The sequence below is a fragment of the Colletotrichum truncatum genome (assembly GCF_014235925.2).
Source record: "Colletotrichum truncatum strain CMES1059 chromosome Unknown Contig_0004, whole genome shotgun sequence".
NCBI lineage: Eukaryota > Fungi > Ascomycota > Sordariomycetes > Glomerellales > Glomerellaceae > Colletotrichum > Colletotrichum truncatum.
This window is the reverse complement of record NW_027222401.1, coordinates 4,396,084-4,415,990: the sequence shown is the minus strand read 5'-3', so window position 1 is coordinate 4,415,990 and position 19,907 is coordinate 4,396,084. Positions and strand designations below refer to the sequence as shown.

Here is a 19,907-nt window from a genome sequence, read left to right as displayed (position 1 = left end):
TTACTAGCCTAACAAGTCGACTTCCAAAGAGTGTCTGGCATGTAGAGATCCTACCGAAGCGGATGAAGGCAACCAACGAGCTTAGTGCCTACAGATATGCAGCTGTTGTATATCTTCGCGATCCAAAGGAGGAACAGGCACCTCATCCAGTTCACAAAGTCAACGAAAGCTCCTGGGTTGACTTCAAGAAGTCTCAATTAGATCGTCAGCAACTACTCAGCCTCCTTCGGAACTCAACAGATGCTCTAGCTGTCCCCATCGCCAACATTCCCTACAGCAAAACTATTAAAGAGAGGCTTCTAGTTGAGTCACTCGACGACGATGAAGAGACACAGCGATCCCTCGACGGTGCAGCTTGGGTTTCTGCTGTACTCAGCAAAGCTGAGAAATACGCCTCTCTGTCTGGAGCGCAGCTTGTTGAGATTGGTAACGAAGCCGGTTTCCGTGTTGAGCTTAGCTGGGCCCGACAGCATTCGCAGAACGGTGGCATTGATGCTATATTCCACCGCTATGAGCCTGAAAATAAGCAGACCCGTGTGCTCTTTGAATTCCCTACCGAGCACCAGGGACGGGCATCCAACACGCTCACCAACCAGCCTTTGCAGAGACATCAGAGCCGCATTCTCGAGAGTCAGATCCGTGAACAACTTCAAACTGTATTGCCCCCCTATATGATCCCCGCTCAGATTGTAGTACTGGACCAGCTGCCTCTTAATGCAAACGGCAAAGTCGATAGGCGTAAGCTGTTGCGTAAGGCGAAGGCTACATCAAGAACCAAGGCGACGTCGACCGAGCGTATCCAGCCACGCAACGAAGTGGAAACCGTACTATGCGAAGAATTCTCTGCTGTTCTTGGAGTGGACGTGGGAATTACGAACAACTTCTTCGACCTTGGTGGTCATTCGCTCATGGCCACAAGACTTGCTGCCCGTATTAGCCGCCGCTTGAATGCATCCATCTCCGTCAAAGACATCTTTGACCAAGCGGTTATCATGGACTTGGCCGCTACCATACGCCAGGGTTCTAGCAAACACAATGCTATCAAGCCTCAGCCCTACAGTGGCCCCGTTGAGCAGTCATTTGCTCAGGGACGTTTATGGTTTCTCGACCAATTGGACCTCGGCGCATCATGGTATATCATGCCACTTGCAGTTCGTCTATCTGGCCCCGTGGACCTTAACGCACTCACTACGGCACTCAATGCACTTGAACAGCGTCACGAGACGCTGCGTACAACCTTTGAAGAGCATGATGGCGTCGGCGTTCAGGTCATCCACCCATATCAATCTAAGAAGCTGCAACTGATTGATGTATCGGCTGAAACCTACCTTGAGGCGCTCCAGAAAGAACAAACCACGCCCTTCAACCTTGCAGTTCATCCTGGTTGGCGGACAAAGCTTTTCCGCCTTGACGAGCAGGACCATATTCTTTCTATCGTTATGCACCACATTATCTATGACGGTTGGTCTCTGGAGATTTTGCAGCGCGAACTTACTGCTTTCTACGCTGCCGCAATTCAAAACCGCGATCCTCTCGCTCAAGCACTACCCCTGCCTATTCAATACCGGGATTTTGCTCTTTGGCAAAAGGAAGAGGCCCAGGTTATCGAACATGAACGTCAGCTGTCCTACTGGCGCCAACAGCTTGAAGGCAGTCAGCCAGCTAGCCTGTTTGGTGATAAACAGCGGCCGGAAGTGCTTTCCGGTCATGCGGGTCTTGCTTCGATTAATATCGAGGGTTCAACCTATATGAATCTGCAGGCCTACTGCCGTGCTCGCCAGGCTACGCCTTTTGCTGTTCTTCTGGCTGCATTCAGGGCTACCCATTATCGACTAACTGGGGCTGATGACGCTACGATAGGAACTCCAATCGCTAACCGCAATCGATCTGAGCTGGAGAACCTAGTTGGCTTCTTCGTTAATACTCAATGCATGCGTATTACCATTGACGAAGACAAAGAGACGTTTGAGTCGCTTGTTGGTCAGGTCCGAGCTACAGTCAACAGCGCTTTTGAAAATCAAGATGTACCATTTGAGCGCATCGTCTCGGCTGTACAGCCCGGCTCCAGGGATACATCACGTAATCCCTTGGTACAGCTCATGTTTGCTGTTCATTCCCAGCAAGGCCTTGGCACTATCCAGCTGGAAAACATCACTGCCGAGCGTTTGCCGAATCTTCCAACCACACGCTTCGACATCGAATTCCACCTTTTCCAAGATGGAAGCCGGCTTACTGGTAGCGTCTTGTATGCTACCGATCTGTATACGCCTGAGACGATCCGTATCATGGTTGATACTTTCTATGAAGTCCTGCGTGGAAGTCTTGAGCAGCCTGAAGCATCGATCTCTTCTCTGCTGCTTCCTGATGGTCTGGCTCAACTACGCGAAAAGGGTTTGCTTAAAATTCCGAAGACCGATTATCCAAGAGATTCCAGTGTGGTGGATCTCTTCCGCAAGGAAGCCTTCGATCACCCCGAGCTCCAAGCTGTTGTCGATGCCTCCTCGGCTCTATCTTATGCGCAGCTAGACCAACTCTCGGATCGCCTTGCAGCATGGCTTCAACTCCAGGGACTGGCAGACGAGGCACTAGTAGGTGTGTTGGCGCCTCGGTCATGTGACACTATTACTGCCTTCCTCGGTATCCTTAAGGCAAACCTAGCCTATCTTCCGTTAGACATCAACGTCCCATCAGCTCGTCTTGAGTCTATCTTGTCGTCAGTTCAGGGACGCAAGTTACTGTTCCTAGGAGATGGAGTGCCTGTTCACGACTCGCTGCCAGCTGACGTCGAGATAGTACGACTCGGTCAGGCTCTGAAGGATTCACAGGACCTTTCGGCCACCACTTCGCAACCGTCAGCAACGAGTCTTGCATACATCATGTTCACTTCGGGTTCAACTGGTAAGCCAAAGGGTGTCATGGTTGAGCACCGAGGCATCGTGCGACTGGTCAAGAACAGCAATGTAGTGGCCAAATTGCCACAGAATGCTCGGGTAGCACATCTCTCCAACGTTGCTTTTGACGCGGCAACGTGGGAGATCTACTCGGCATTGCTCAATGGTGGGACTGTCGTTTGTGTTGATTACTTCACCACACTGGACATGAAGGCTTTGCACGCCCTGTTTGAACGTGAACAGGTCTCTGCAGCCATGTTCCCGCCCGCTCTGCTCAAGCAATGTCTCACTACAGCCCCTAGCATGCTCAAATCTGTCCAACAGCTGTTCGCCGCTGGTGATAGGTTTGACCCTCGTGATGCCATCGAAGTCAAGTCTATTACCGCTGGCAGTGTCTTTAACGCTTACGGCCCAACTGAGAACACGATTCTTAGTACTATTCACGAAGTTAGCGAAAACGACACCTACGTCAATGGTGTCCCCATTGGACAGGCTGTTAGCAACTCAGGAGCCTACGTCCTTGATGTTCGCCTACAACCCGTCCCAATCGGTGTTATGGGTGAACTTGTCGTCCTTGGCGATGGCCTGTCGCGAGGATACACCGACTCATCCCTTGACAAAGATCGCTTTATCCAGCTCAGCATCGACGACCAAGAGCCCGTACGCGCATATCGCACCGGCGATAGAGTTCGTTACCGGAATGACGGGCAAATCGAGTTCTTCGGCCGCATGGATCAGCAGGTCAAGATCCGAGGCCATCGCGTGGAGCCAGCTGAGATTGAGCAGGCTCTTCTCAGGCACACCGTAGCCCGTGACGCCGTCGTCGTCTTGCGTAAAAAGGAGGGCCAGGAAACGGAAATTGTGAGCTTCGTTGCTGTTGTTTATGCCAACGGCGTCGCTCCAGAGCACAGGGAAACCGAGAAACAGCTCTTCGCCACCCAAACAGAAAAGGCTATGCGCCAGCAGCTACAGACCGTACTACCACCGTACATGGTACCGGCACAGATCGTGGTTCTGGACCAACTGCCTCTTAACGCGAACGGCAAGGTTGATCGGCGGTTGCTCGCACACCAAGCCCAGACCACCTACGACACGACTGCTACTGTTAATGTTTCGGCACCTTTAGCCCCTCGTAACGACGTCGAGGCAGTGTTGTGCGAAGAGTTTGCAAACGTACTCGGTGTTGAAGTTGGTATCGACGATAGCTTCTTCGATCTTGGTGGCCACTCTTTGATGGCTACGAAGTTGGCAGCACGTCTCAGTCGTCGGTTGGACGCCTATGTGTCTGTCAAGCACGTTTTTGATTACCCGGTTCTTAGCAGCCTTGCAGCTACCATCCGCCGAGGTTCTATCAAACACACTCCCATCGACTCAACGAATTATAACGGGCCAGTCAAGCAATCGTTTGCTCAAGCCCGTTTGTGGTTCATCGACCAACTCGACCTTGGCGAGTCCTACCTCATGCCTATCGCTCTGCGTATGCGCGGGCCACTTTCGATTGATGCACTCAAACTGGCATTGCACGCCCTCGAGCAGCGACATGAGACTCTTCGAACGACCTTTGACGAACATGATGGCGTAGGCGTTCAAGTCGTTCACAATAGCAACAGCCCTGACAAGACGCTGAGAGTCATTGATCTCTCGGCAGACAACGATGAGACTTACAAGGAAGTCCTTCATCATGAGCAAGCAACTCCATTCAACTTGGCAACGGAACCAGGCTGGCGTGTGGCGCTATTGCAGTTGGGACAAGATGAGCACATTTTGTCAATCGTCATGCACCATATTATTTCTGACGGCTGGTCTATCGAGGTTCTACAACGTGAGTTGGCGGGTCTCTACGCTACGGCTGTCCGTGGACAGGATCCTCTCGCAAGCCTCAAGCCGCTGGCTATTCAATATCGCGACTTCACCAACTGGCAAATGCAGGAAGTTCAAGTAGCTGAGCATGACCGTCAACTGGAGTACTGGAAAAAGCAGCTTCAAGGTAGCCAACCAGCTCGACTACTGGCTGACAAACCCCGACCGCCTATTCTCTCGGGCAATGCAGATGCTGTACAGTTCAGTATTGATGGTGCCGATTATGATGCTTTGCAGGCCTTCTGCCGGGCTCAGCACACCACGTCGTTTACCGTGTTGCTGACTGCATTCCGTGTGGCACACTACCGTCTCACAGGGGTAGACGATGCTACGATCGGCATTCCTATCGCTAACCGTAATCGGTCTGAACTCGAGAATATTATTGGCTTCTTCGTCAACACTCAATGCATCCGAATTGCGGTTGAAGAGGATGAGACATTCGAAAGCCTGGTGCAACAGGTCCGGTCTACCACAACTGCTGCTTTTGAAAACCAGGATGTTCCCTTTGAGCGTATCGTATCTGCTTTACTCAGCGGAACTCGAGACACATCCCGTAATCCTTTGGTTCAACTTATGTTCTCACTCAATTCGCAACAAGACCTTGGAAAAATCAAGTTGGAAGGTCTTGAGAGCACTGAGGCTCTTCCCAGTGCTGCCACAACTCGCTTCGACGTCGAGTTCCATTTGTTCCAGGAGTCAGGAAGACTTCGTGGAACAGTTTTGTTTTCCTCGGATCTCTTTGAACCTGCAACTATTACCGGTATGGTCGATACATTCCAGGAAGTTCTTCGACAAGCTCTTCAGACATCAACAACTTCCCTAACAGCATTGCCGTTCGCTCATGCTGAAGAGAGTCTTGAGAAGCTAAGCCTCCTTGAAATGGAACAGACCGACTACCCCAGAGAAGCAAGTGTGGTGGATTTGTTCCGTGAACAAGTCCTCAAGAAGCCAAACGACATCGCTGCTGCAGATGTGTCTTCACAATCGCAGCTTACCTACGCGGAACTAGACCAACAGTCTGATAGACTTGCTAACTGGCTGCGGAACCGTCACCTAGCCCCTGAGACGCTTGTGGGAGTACTCGCACCTCGCTCCTGTGAGGCAATTGTTGCCTTCATTGCTATCCTCAAGGCAAACTTGGCTTATCTTCCACTGGATGTCAACGTACCAGCCGCACGCGTGGAGGCAATTCTGTCATCTGTAACTGGCAAAAAGCTAGTGTTGGTTGGTCCGGACACTTCTACGGAAATCGCACTGCCCGACACCGAGTTAGTGTCGATCCATGCCGCCCTCAACCAATCTACCAGCCTCAACAATGCAGAGGATAACACGGCAGAGACCATAACGCATCCCACTGCCTCGAGTCTCGCGTACGTTATCTTTACCTCTGGCTCTACTGGCAAACCTAAGGGTGTTATGGTTGAGCACCGAAGCATTGTTCGTCTGGTAAAAGATACAAACTTGCATCCAAACACACAGGCAGTATCTTCCGTTGCACACATCTCCAACTTAGCCTTTGACGCCGCTACATGGGAGATCTTCGCCCCACTCCTCAACGGAGGTATGGTTGTGTGTGTTGACCACATGACTGTTCTCAACGCTGCAGAGCTCGGTCGAGTCCTTTCTAACAAGAGAGTCACTGCCGCATTCTTCACAACAGCCCTACTAAGGCAGTTCTTGGACGATGCACCTTCAATTATTAGCGGTCTTGACCTGTTGTTTGCAGGTGGCGAGTGGATGCAGACGCACGTAGCTCACAGAGCTGTTCAACTCGTGCGTCAGTCATTCTGTCACGTGTACGGCCCGACGGAGAACACAACGTTTAGTACAATGTATCAAATGCATGCACAGGAGCCATGCACTAACGGTGTCCCTATCGGCCGAGCTATAAGCAACTCTGGGGCATACATCATGGATACAAAACAGCAACTTGTGCCTGCCGGCATCATGGGAGAGCTCGTGGTGACAGGCGATGGTCTTGCACGCGGTTATACCGATGCCTCTCAAGACTTAAGCCGGTTTGTTAACGTTTCTATTGCCGGTCAGATTGTTCGTGCGTATAGAACGGGTGACCGCGCCCGGTTCAGAGCAACGGACGGCCAAATCGAATTCCACGGACGTATGGATCAGCAGATCAAGGTTCGAGGCCACAGAATCGAGCCTGCTGAGATAGAACAAGCCATGGCAAAATATCCAGGAATCGACGATGCATTTATCGTGATCTCAAAGCCGGAAGACGGGCGAGACTCGGAACTTGTCGGATTTTTCACAGCCCAGTACACCAACGGCGCTGTAAAAGAGAATGGTACCACAGGAGAAGAACAATTCGCCTCTAAACTCGAGAGGGGTCTCCTCGAGCAACTGCAGAGCTCACTTCCATCCTATATGGTTCCTTCCCGAGTCTTCCGACTGGATACTTTGCCTCTCAACCCCAACGGCAAGGTTGATCGTCGCGAGCTGACCCGCCGGGCCCAAGAAGCAGCAGCAGATCATTCAAGGACCTCGGCTATTGTTTCTGAGCGTGTTCCGCCACGCAATGAGATTGAAGCTGTCATATGCGAGGAATTCGCTGACGTATTAGGAGTCGATGTTGGCGTTACTGACGGTTTCTTTAGCCTTGGCGGCCACTCCCTTATGGCAACGAAGCTAGCTGCTCGTCTCAGCCGTCGTATTAACGCACGTGTATCTGTCAAGGACATCTTTGATCACCCAGTTCTAGCCGACCTTGCAAGTGTCATCAACCGAGGCTCAACTCAGTACAGCCCCATCATCGCGAAGCCATACACCGGGCTAGTGGAACAGTCATTTGCTCAGGGCCGTCTGTGGTTCCTCGAACAGCTTGAGATTGCTGCGTCCTGGTATCTGGTGCCACTTGCAGTCCGCCTTCGTGGGCAGCTTAACATCAACGCGCTTAGCGCCGCTCTGCAAGCCTTAGAAGATCGGCACGAAACCCTACGCACTACTTTCAAGGATGTTGATGGTGTCGGCATGCAAGTTGTCCTGCCAAGCCAGGCTAAACCGTTAAGACTCATTGACGTCTCTGCTTCAAACGACGGCTACCAGACACTCCTTAGCAAGGAGCAAACCACTCCGTTTGATCTGACATCAGAACCGGGCTGGAGAGTGGCCCTTTTCCGTCTGGGCAGCGAAGACCACATTCTATCAGTCGTCATGCATCATATCATCTCTGATGGCTGGTCAGTTGATATCTTGCGCAAAGAACTGGGCCAGTTCTACACCAACGCTCTGCAAGGCAATGATGTAATTGCTCATGTTCAGGCCAACCCTCTTCCCGTTCAATACCGCGACTTTTCTATATGGCAGAAGGAAGAGGCACAGGTGGCTGAACATGAATCTCAACTAGCCTACTGGAAAGACCAGCTTCACGGCAGTCAGCCAGCAAGTTTCCTCTGCGATAAACCTCGTCCGGATGTCCTCTCTGGGGATGCAGGTGTTGTTCAGCTAAGCATTAAGGGCTCTCTCTACGAGAGTCTCCAAAGCTTCTGCCGCAGCCACTACACAACGCCATTTGCAGTTTTGCTTGCCACATTCCGTATAGCCCATTTCCGGCTCACAGGTGCAGAGGATGCCACGATCGGCACTCCTATTGCTAACCGCAACCGACCCGAATTAGAAGAATTAATCGGTTTCTTCGTCAACACTCAATGCATGAGGATTGCAATTGAAGGCGAGGAAGAAAGCTTCGACAGCCTCGTGAGAAAGACTCGGTCAATCGCTACATCAGCATTTGAGAACCAGGATGTGCCGTTCGAACGCATTGTGTCTACCATCATCCCCGGTTCGCGAGATACATCACGGAACCCGCTTGTTCAACTTCTTTTTGCCCTCCACTCACAAGAGGACCTTGGCAAGGTTCAGCTTGAGGGCCTTACAGGCGAGGCAATTCCCATGGCGCCTACTACCCGATTCGATCTCGAATTCCACCTCTTCCACGAGGATGAAGGCCTTGGTGGCACTGTCCTTTTTGCTACCGACTTGTTCAACCGAGACACCGTCCAAAACATTGTTGACATATTCCAGGAAGTGTTGCGCAACGGTCTTGAACAACCTGATGTATCTCTTGCTAGCCTGCCACTTGTTGACGGGTTGTCAGCATTGGATCATCTTGGTCTCCTTGACATTAAGAAGGTAGACTATCCACGGGAGGCTAGCGTGATCGATTTGTTCTCTGAACAAGTTACCTCTCACCCGACGGCGGTGGCTGTCACTGATTCAGTGTCAAAACTCACCTATGCCGAGCTGAACGAACATTCCGATCGACTTGCAGCATGGTTACGCGAGCGCCAGCTTCCTGTTGAAAGCTTAATCGGTGTTCTCGCGCCGCGATCATGCGAAACCATTGTGGCATTTATTGGCATTATGAAGGCCAATCTAGCCTACCTGCCACTCGACGTCAATGTGCCCGCCGCTAGAAATGAAACAATTCTCTCAACAATTCTTGGGCGTAAGGTGGTATTTGTTGGAAGCGGCGTGACAGCACCTGAGTCGCTCACTGCAGACGTTGAGCTGGTACCGCTTGCCGAGGCCATTGCCTACAAGGAGAATGATACGCACAAAGCCAGCTATACCCGACCTCATGCAAACAGCCTAGCATACGTCATGTTCACATCTGGCTCAACTGGCCGCCCGAAGGGAGTCATGATCGAGCACCGTGGAATCAACAGGCTGGTCAGACAGAGCCGCGAAGTATACAAGCTGCCCAACGCCCCCCGTGTAGCACACTTGTCAAACACTGCTTTCGACAACTCAACTTGGGAAATCTATGTTGCGCTCCTGAATGGCGGAACGGTAGTATGCATCGACTATTATACGACATTGGATAGTAAGGCCCTCGAATCCGTCTTCACTCGCGAAAGAGTTCAAGCAGCAATGATTTTACCGTCACTGTTGAAACAATGTCTCGCCAACATGCCTGCTGCCATTGCCGCCCTGGATATCATCTTGGCTGCTGGTGACCGTTTTGATGCACGCGACGCCCTGAAGCTTCAGGAGCTGGTACAGGTCAATGTGTATAATGCATATGGACCAACCGAGAACACGGTCTCGAGTACCGCCTATGCCGTCAACGGAGACGAAGACTTTGTTAACGGCGTTCCTATTGGACGTGCTTTGAATAACACTGGAGCCTACATTGTTGACTCACGTCAGAAACTTGTCTCAATGGGTGTTATGGGCGAGCTTTTAGTGACCGGCGATGGTCTAGCGCGAGGCTATACCGACTCAGCCCTCGATATAGACCGCTTTGTCCATATTTCTGTCAACAACAAGCTTGTCCGAGCTTACAGAACCGGCGACCGGGCTCGCTTCCGCCCTGGTGATGGACAAATCGAGTTCTTTGGCAGAATCGACCAGCAAATCAAGGTCCGCGGCCATCGTATTGAGCCTCCTGAGATTGAGCAAGCTATGTTGGGGCACCCCTCTGTGCTTGACGCGGTAGCAGTTCTCCGAAAGCTGGAAGATGAGGAGGCAGATGTCATTGGTTTCGTTGTCGCCCAAGGAGTGGCTGCTGGTACTGACGCAGCCACTGAGACGGAAAAGAGCATCTTGCAGCGTCTCCAATCTCTTCTCCCATCATATATGGTACCCGCTCAGATCATCATCCTCGACAAGATGCCTCTTAATGCCAACGGCAAGAATGATCGTCACGAACTTGTGCGTATTGCTAAGTTGGCAGTTAACAAACACAACACTTCTGAACGTGTTGCACCTCGTAACGACGTTGAGGCTGCCCTGTGTGAGGAATTTGCCAGCATCCTCGGTGTTGAAGTTGGAATTTCTGACAACTTCTTTAACCTTGGTGGCCACTCTCTTATGGCAACAAAGGTTGCAGCACGCTTGAGTCGCCGATTCCACACTCGCGTGTCTGTGAAGGATATCTTTGATCAGCCCCTGATTGCGGATCTCGCTGCTATCATTGAGCGAGATTCAGAACAACATAGAGCAATTGAGGCTTATAAATACTCAGGGCCCGTCGAACAATCTTTCGCTCAAGGAAGACTTTGGTTCCTCGAGCAACTTGGCCTTAGTGCGACAGGGTACCTGGTTCCTCTTGCAGTTCGCTTGCGTGGGCGACTGGATGTTACTGCCTTGAGGACCGCACTATATGCCCTTGAGGAACGTCACGAGACCCTCCGAACAACTTTCGAAGGCCACGATGGCGTTGGTATGCAAGTCATTCACCCATGCCGTTTCAGACAAATCAAGACTGTCAAGGTCCCAGCTGGAGGAGATTTTATGGAGCTGCTACACCAGGATCAGAAGACGCCCTTCCAATTGTCTTCCGAACCGGGCTGGCGCGTCACATTATTCCAACTAGGAGACCGGGATCACATACTCTCCGTTGTCATGCATCACATCATCTCCGATGGTTGGTCTCTTGACGTCCTTCAACGCGAACTGGCTACATTCTACACTGCCGCACTTCTGTGCAAAGAGCCTCAGATCTCGCCACTTCCTATACAATACCGTGATTTCTCGATTTGGCAAAAGCAATCAGCACAAGTGGCTGAACAAGAGCGACAGTTAGCATACTGGAAACAGCAACTTAACGGAAGCCAGCCGGCTAGCCTTCTCTGCGATAAGTTACGGCCTTCCAACCTGTCAGGCGAAGCCAGTGTTATTCAATTCAAGGTCGAGGGAGCTGTTTATGAAAAGCTTCAGGCTTTCTGCCGAACCTTTGAGGTTACATCATTTGCTGTTCTCTTCGCAGCCTTCCGGGCCGCCCATTACCGTCTAACAGGCGTTGAAGACGCGACAATTGGTACGCCTATTGCCAACCGTAACCGACCAGAGGTTGAAGAAATGATCGGTTTCTTCGTCAATACACAGTGTATGCGAACAGCCGTCTCGGATCAAGACTCATTCAGCACTCTCGTCAACCAAGTCCGATCCACAGTCACAGCTGCATTCGAACATCAAGATGTTCCGTTTGAACGCATCGTGTCTGCATTGCTACCCGGGTCAAGAGATACATCTCGCAACCCTCTGATCCAGTTGATGTTCACACTTCATGCGCAACAAGATCTCGGAAAGCTCCAGTTAGAAGGCCTTGAGGGCGAACCACTGTCGATGAAGCCTACGACTCGGTTTGACCTTGAGTTCTATCTTGCCCAGCAGGAAGGCTGCTTGGGTGGCAACGCTATTTTCTCAACCGACCTGTTCGAGCCAGAAACAATTCGTGGAGTAGTTGATATCTTCCAAGAGATACTTCGCCAGGGACTTGAGCAACCAGAGGCGCCTATTTCAAGCTTGCCACTCACCTATGGGCTTGCTGAATTACGCCAGATTGGCCTGCTCGACATGCAGACAACAAACTACCCCCGCGATTCGAGTGTCATTGATGTTTTCACTGAGCAAGCAGCGGGACATCAGGATAAGATCGCCGTCATTGATGGTTCTTCTCAACTTACATACCGCCAGCTTGATCAGCAATCCGATTTGATTGCCGATTATCTTCAAAGCCGACAGATTGCGCCTGAGACCTTGATTGCGGTGTTGGCACCACGCTCGTGCCAAACCGTTGTCGCTCTTTTCGGTATCCTCAAGGCGAACCTTGCTTATCTCCCTTTGGATGTCAATATTCCTTCCGCACGTGTCGAAGCTATCCTTGATGCTGTGCCTGGCCACAAGTTGGTTCTACTCGGCGCTAAGGTTCCAGCTCTGACAATTGAGTCCTCGGATGTTGAGCAGGTACGAATTGGGGATGCACAAAGACTGGGAGAAACTGTCAACCCTCTCGACCACAGCCTGAGCGCCCCCGCTAGTGCTACCAGTCTCGCCTACGTTACTTTTACTTCCGGCTCAACTGGTCGGCCCAAGGGCGTAATGGTTGAACACCGCAGTATCGTGCGACTTGTGAAGTCGACCAATCTGATGACACAGGCCCAGGCAGCCCAGCCAATTGCCCATCTATCGAACTTGGCGTTCGACGCTGCCACATGGGAAATATATGCGCCACTCCTGAACGGAGGCACGGTAGTATGCATTGATCATATGACGGTTCTAAATCCTTCTGCTCTTGGTCAAGCCCTCTCGGCCCACGGCGTCAAAGCAGCCTTCGTCACAACCGCCCTCTTGAAGCAATTCCTCGAAGAACAACCGTCCATTATTGGCAACCTGGACTTGCTGTTTGCAGGCGGCGAAACAATGCGACCGACAGATGCATTCCGAACATGCGAGTTAGTCAAGCAGAGATTTAACCATGTTTATGGACCAACCGAGAACACGACGTTTAGTACTATGTACCCAATGAGTACAAACGAGCAATGTGTTAATGGCGTGCCTATTGGAAGGTCTATTACGAACTCTTCAGCCTACATCATGGACTCGCGTCTCCAAGTCGTCCCTCTTGGCGTCATGGGCGAGTTGGTTGTGGCTGGAGACGGATTAGCAAGAGGCTACACCGACTCAGCCCTGGACAAGAACCGCTTTGTGCAGGTTGAAATTGACGGGCAAGTTATCAGGGCCTACCGCACAGGAGATCGTGCTCGATACAGGCGCGATGGCCAGATTGAATTCTTCGGCCGTATGGATCAGCAAGTCAAAATCCGTGGCCACCGAATTGAGCCCGCTGAAATCGAGCAAGCAATGCTCCGTATCAACAAGGTCCTCGACGCTGCTGTCGTTCTTCGCAAGGAAGAAGGCCAGGATGCAGACATTGTGGGCTTCGTTGCAGTCAAACAACCCAACAGCGCCGATAATACGGATGTTGAAACTTGCGAGGACGAACAACAGTTTGTCTGGGATACCGAGAGAGAAATCCGCCAGCACTTACAAACCGTTCTCCCGCCCTACATGGTTCCGGCGCAGATTATCGTACTCAGCCAACTGCCGTTGAATGCAAACGGAAAGGTTGATCGCCGCGAACTAGGTCAACAAGCTCTTATTGCACCAAGGAGCAACGGAGCCGCAAAACGTGTGGCTCCCCGTAACGAAGTGGAAGCAGCACTTTGCGAGGAATTCACTGATCTCCTCGGCGGCGTCGAAGTCGGCATCACAGACAACTTTTTCGACCTCGGTGGACATTCCCTCATGGCTACAAAGCTTGCAGCCCGTATCAGCCGCCGGCTTGACACTCAAATTTCCGTGAAGGATGTCTTCGATCAGCCTGTTCTTATGAACCTAGCAGCCGTCATTCAGCTTGGATCCTCCCTCCACAAGCCCATCAAACCAGAACCATACAGCGGACCTGTGGCACAGTCCTTTGCCCAAGGCCGCCTTTGGTTCCTAGACAAGTTGAACATTGGCGGTGCTTGGTATATTATGCCTCTTTCTGTACGCATGCGTGGGCAGCTCAATACTGGAGCCCTAACATCCGCACTCCATGCGTTGGAGAAGCGACATGAGACGCTTCGAACAACATTCCAGGAACAAGATGGAGTTGGTGTGCAAATTGTCCATGCGCCTCAATCCAAGGCCCTGAGAGTTATCGACGTATCAAACAAGGACCCTACTACCTCTTTGCACCTACTACAGGAGGAGCAGAAGGTCCCATTCGATTTATCTACTGAGCCAGGATGGAGAGTGTCGCTCTTCCGCCTTGGGGAGGAAGATTTCATTCTTTCTGTTGTTATGCACCATATCATTTCTGATGGTTGGTCTGTTGACATCTTGCGTAGAGAGCTGGCTATCTTCTATGATGCTGCACTCCAAGGCCAAGATCCCTTGGCCCAAATTGCGCCACTGCCTATCCAATACCGCGACTTCGCAGAATGGCAAAAGAGAGATGACCAGGTCATCGAGCATCAAAGACAATTAGAGTATTGGGTTGAGCAGCTAGCTGATAGCTCCCCAGCTGAGCTCCTCTGCGATAAACCACGACCGTCTATTCTATCTGGAGAGGCAGGTGTCATTCAAGTCACCATTGATGGTGCTCTTTTTGAAGGCCTTCAGACCTTCTGTCGCACTCACCAAGTGACTGCATTTGCTACCCTTCTCGCTGCGTTCCGTGCCACGCATTTCCGCTTGACGGGCGTCGAAGATGCGACAGTCGGCACTCCAATCGCCAACAGAAATCGCCCAGAACTAGAGGAGATGATTGGCTTCTTCGTTAATTCGCAATGCATGCGGCTTGTCGTTGACGACCACTCCTTCGAGGGGCTAGTCAAGCAGGTCCATGACACAGCGACTGCTGCTTTCGAGAACCAAGACGTCCCCTTTGAACGCATCGTATCAGCGCTTCTGCCCGGGTCGAGGGACACCTCACGGAACCCTCTAGTACAGCTTATGTTTGCCGTCCACTCACAACAAGACCTTGGAAGGCTCAAACTCGAAGGCATGACTAGCGAGCCCTTGCCTACAGCCATTACAACCCGTTTCGATCTCGAATTCCATCTCTTCCAAGAAGACGGTTACCTTGGTGGTAACGTGCTTTATGCTGCTGACCTATTTGAAGCTTCAACCGTCCGCAGTCTCGTCGATATTTTCCAAGAGGTTCTTCGTCGGGGTCTCGAACAACCACAGACACCCATTGAAAGTCTCCCGCTCACGAGCGGTTTGGGCACTTTGCATGATATGGGACTTCTTGAGGTTGAGAAGACGAACTACCCAAGGGACTCGAGCATTATAGACGTCTTCCAAGAGCAGGTGGCCGCTCATCCTGAGAGAATTGCTATCAAGGATGCCTATTCGCAGCTTACATACACTCAACTCAACGAAAAGGCTAGCGAATTAGCAAACTGGCTCTTGGGACAGAAAATGCCTGCACAGTCTATTGTGGGTGTTCTTGCGCCGCGGTCATGTCAAACAGCCGTTGCTTTCCTTGCTATCCTGAAGGCAAACCTGGCCTACCTCCCTCTTGACGTCAACGTTCCCGTCGCTCGTCTGGAGGTTATTCTATCGGCTGTACCAAACCTTCAACTAGTATTACTTGGTGCCGATATCTCCACACCTGACGTTCGTCTTTCTAAGGTGGAATTCGTCTCCTTAACCGATGCCATCGCTTTGTCCCGGCAAAATGGCGTAAATACTTCCTCCAAGTCTTCACCTCCATCGCCAACAAGCCTAGCATATGTCATATTCACTTCAGGCTCCACCGGCAGACCTAAGGGTGTGATGGTCGAACACCGTGGCGTGGTTCGACTAGTGAAGCAAAGCAATATTGTTTCTGAACTTCCTGAAAACGGCGTCCGTATGTCGCACGTTTCAAACATTGCATTCGACGCCTCAGCATGGGAGATGTATACTGCTCTCCTTAATGGCGCAACCCTCATCTGCATCGACTACTTCACCACCCTCGACAGCCGAGCTCTTGAGGTTGTATTTGCTCGGGAAGAAATCAATGTGGCAATGCTTTCGCCCGCACTGCTCAAGCAATGTCTTGCCAACATTCCAGCTACTATTGGCGCCCTGGACATCCTATACCTTGGTGGAGATCGCCTGAACCCGTCAGATGCTACCCATGCGCAATCACTCGTGAAAACAGCAGTCTACAATGCTTACGGCCCTACGGAAAATTCAGTCGCAAGTACTATCTACCGTGTCGGAGATGGAGACGTCTTCGAACATGGTGTGCCTATTGGTCGGGCAGTAAGCAACTCTGGAGCCTACATCATGGATTCGCAACAACAGTTGGTTTCCGTCGGTGTAATGGGTGAACTTGTCGTCACGGGCGACGGTCTTGCCCGTGGATATACCGATGAAGCTCTCAATGAAAACCGGTTCGTACAGCTTTCTATCAACGGTGGCGAACCTGAACGGGCGTACCGAACGGGCGACCGGGCTAGATGGCGACCATCTGATGGCCAAATTGAATTTTTCGGCCGCATCGACCAACAGACCAAGATCCGTGGTCATCGTATCGAACCTGCTGAGGTGGAGTCAGCAATGTTGAAACACTCCGTTGTTCAGGATGCAGCTGTCGTTATTCGCCGTCCACCAGGTCAGGAACAAGAGCTGGTCGGCTTCGTCGTTGTGCAAGATGACAACTCCACGCAAGACGAGGCAAGCAAGCAGGTGGAAGGATGGGAAACCCACTTCGAAATCGGCACGTATGCCGACCTCGAAACCATCGACCAGTCTGCCATTGGTAACGACTTCTTGGGCTGGACGTCCATGTATGACGGTACATTGATCGACACAGACGAGATGCAAGAATGGCTTGACGAGGGTATGATTGCCATGCTCGACGGCAAGCCAGCTGGCCGGGTGCTTGAGATTGGAACGGGTACCGGTATGATTCTGTTCAATCTCGGTCAAGGGTTAGAGAGCTATGTCGGTCTTGAACCATCTAGCTCAGCCGCCAATTTCGTACAAAAGAGCATCAAGGCAATCCCAGCACTTGCGGATAAGGCTGAGGTTCATGTCGGTACAGCGACAGATGTTGGCCGGCTGGACCAGGTGACTCAGTCACGCACCGACATGGTCGTCACCAATTCAGTCGCGCAATATTTCCCCTCGGCCGATTACCTTCTAGAGGTGATTCAGAACCTTGCGCAGCTGCCGGGTGTTAAGCGCCTGTTCTTTGGCGATATGCGAACGTATGCCATAAACAAAGGCTTCCTCGCCGGCAGAGCACTGGCAGCCTTGGGAGATGGTGTTAGCAAAGAAGGCGTTCATCGAAAGATTACAGAGTTGGAGGAAAATGAGGAAGAGCTTCTGGTTGACCCAGCCTTCTTCACAGGATTATTGAGCAAAATTCCGGCACACGTCTGGCATGTGGAAATTCTACCCAAGCGGATGAAGGCCTCAAACGAACTCAGCAGATACCGATACGCAGCCGTGGTACACGTCAGAGGCGCAGAAGAACCCACGTTGCCAGTTCACAAGATTGATTCTGAATCTTGGATCGACTTCCAGGCGGCCTCCCTTCACCGAGACGGTCTTGTCTCTCTTCTACAGGCCTCATCTGGTGCACCCACCATCGCTGTCAGCAACGTGCCATACAGCAAGACCATGTTCGAGAGACTGATAGTTGAGTCGCTGGACAATGACGATGAATCTCAAAACTCCACTGATGGAGAAGCTTGGATCTCAGGTATTCGCAGCGCTGCCGAGCAGCGCGTGGCTCTATCTGCCTTAGACCTGGCTCAGCTCGCCGAGGAAGCAGGCTTCCGCGTTGAGCTCAGTTGGGCACGACAACGGTCCCAGAGCGGCGGAATCGACGCCGTCTTCCACCGTTACCGTACTACCAATGGCTCCCGCGTCTTGTTCCAGTTCCCTACCGAGGACCAAGGCCGGCCAGCAAACCTCCTCACGAACCGCCCTCTTCAACGTCTCCAGAGCCGTAAGGTTGAAACGCAAATCCGGGAACAGTTGCAGACTCTATTGCCCCCCTACATGATTCCATCGCAAATCATAGCTTTGGACCGCATGCCAATCAACGCCAACGGTAAGATTGACCGGCGTGAGCTTACTCGCAAAGCACAAGCCGCTCCTGTCAGCAAGCCATCCTCGGAGCGTGTGAGCCCCCGCAATGAGGTTGAGGCGGCCCTTTGTGAGGAGTTTGTTGATGTTCTTGGCGTTGAAGTTGGTATTACAGACAACTTCTTCGACCTTGGCGGACAATCTCTCATGGCAGCGAAGCTAGCCTCACGAATCAGCCGACGCTTGGACATCCATGTAACCGTCAAAGACATCTTTGATAAGCCGGTTCCCGTCGACCTTGCTAGAAAGATTCTGGATACTCTATTAGAGGGAACTAACAATGGTTCGTCTCGCATGGTAAACAGGGAGCCATACCAGCTTCTATCAGAGGAAGACCCAGAAACATTCGTCCACAAGGAGCTTGTTCCCCAGCTGGATCCCTCTTACGGCAAGATTCAGAACTCCTACCCAGCTACATGGTCACAAAAGATTTTCATCCACGATGCTCTTACACAGCAGCCGCGCGCTCCGGCGCTTTTCTACATTGATTTCCCTGCCGAAACGTCCTCTAAGCAACTCAGGGAGATATCTACAGCTATGATCCAGCATTTCGACATCTTCCGAACGGTTTTCTTGTCTGCTGGCACCAAGTTCTATCAAGTACTCCTTGAGCATTTGGACATCCCCACCGAGATTATTGAGGTCGAAGGAGACATGACCGAAGCAACACACAATCTAGTAGGAGTGGATGCACGCGATCCGCTTCGCCTTGGGCAATCCATGCTTCGTATTGCTATTTTGAAGAAGTCGGGATCACCTGTACGCATGGTTCTCCGAATGAACCACGCTGTATACGACGGCATGAGCTTTGAGCATGTCATCCGGGCTCTTCATACATTGTATATCGGTGAGCGGCTGCCATCACCGCCCAAGTTTGCCCGGTACATTCAGTACATGGTCGACAGTCGCGAGGATGGTTACAAGTTCTGGCGCTCTGTCCTTCAGAACTCATCAATGACCATCATGAAGGCGGCTAACAAGAATGGCCACCTTCATCAACACGAGAAGGATGAACGCCAGAAGGGCACTTGGCTTTCGGAAAAGATCATCAAGGCGCCTCATCAAGCGAATGCAGATGGCATCACTCCTGCAACGATCTTTACGGCTGCTTGTGCTCTCATGCTGGGTCAGGAAATAGGATCCAAGGACCTCGTCTTTGGTCGCGTTGTTTCCGGCCGACAATGCTTGCCAACCAACATTCAAAACATTGTGGGACCTTGCTCCAATGCCGTCCCAGTGCGAGTCAACCTGGAGGCGTCTGCCAAGCCAAGAGAACTTCTTCGCCAGATCCAGGACCAGTACGTGAACAGTTTACCTTTCGAGACGCTGGGACTGGAAGACATTGCCGAGAACTGCACGGATTGGCCCGACAAGGGGGCCAACTTCAGCTGCTACATGGCATACCAGAACTTCGATATGCACCCCCACAGCGAGAAGCAGGATCAGCGGATCCAACTGGGCTACCTTGAACGAGATGCTCATCAACGAGAGCCCAGTAAGGTGGACCCTTCTCTGGACAGACACACGGTAGATGATGTCTCCATGCATGATGTGGATATTGTGGGAATACCCGACCCCGATGGAATTCACTTGCGGGTTGTAGTCGGAGTCAACCGACAGCTTTGCGACGAGGCCACAGTCGATAACATGCTGCTCGATCTCTGCGACGGAATTCAAACTTTGGAGGCCAATCTAGTTGGCCCTGCAGTTGACCAGCACAATGGCAACGGCCAAGCTTCAAACGGCCATTCGAAGACTTCCAAAGGACACTAA

The 19,907-nt window shown here is 51.7% G+C and overlaps 1 protein-coding gene across 1 annotated transcript in view; it reads left to right on the top strand.

Moving 5' to 3' along the window:
• Window positions 1–19,907, top strand: part of CTRU02_207959 (AMP-binding enzyme (aureobasidin A1 biosynthesis complex)) — a gene marked incomplete at both ends in the record, with an annotated part of 37,062 nt that extends 17,155 nt beyond the window's left edge. Inside the window, one exon of the mRNA XM_070204997.1 lies at window positions 1–19,907. This exon is cut by the window's left edge and continues 17,155 nt beyond it. Within this exon, the coding sequence (XP_070061530.1) occupies window positions 1–19,907 (19,907 nt within the window).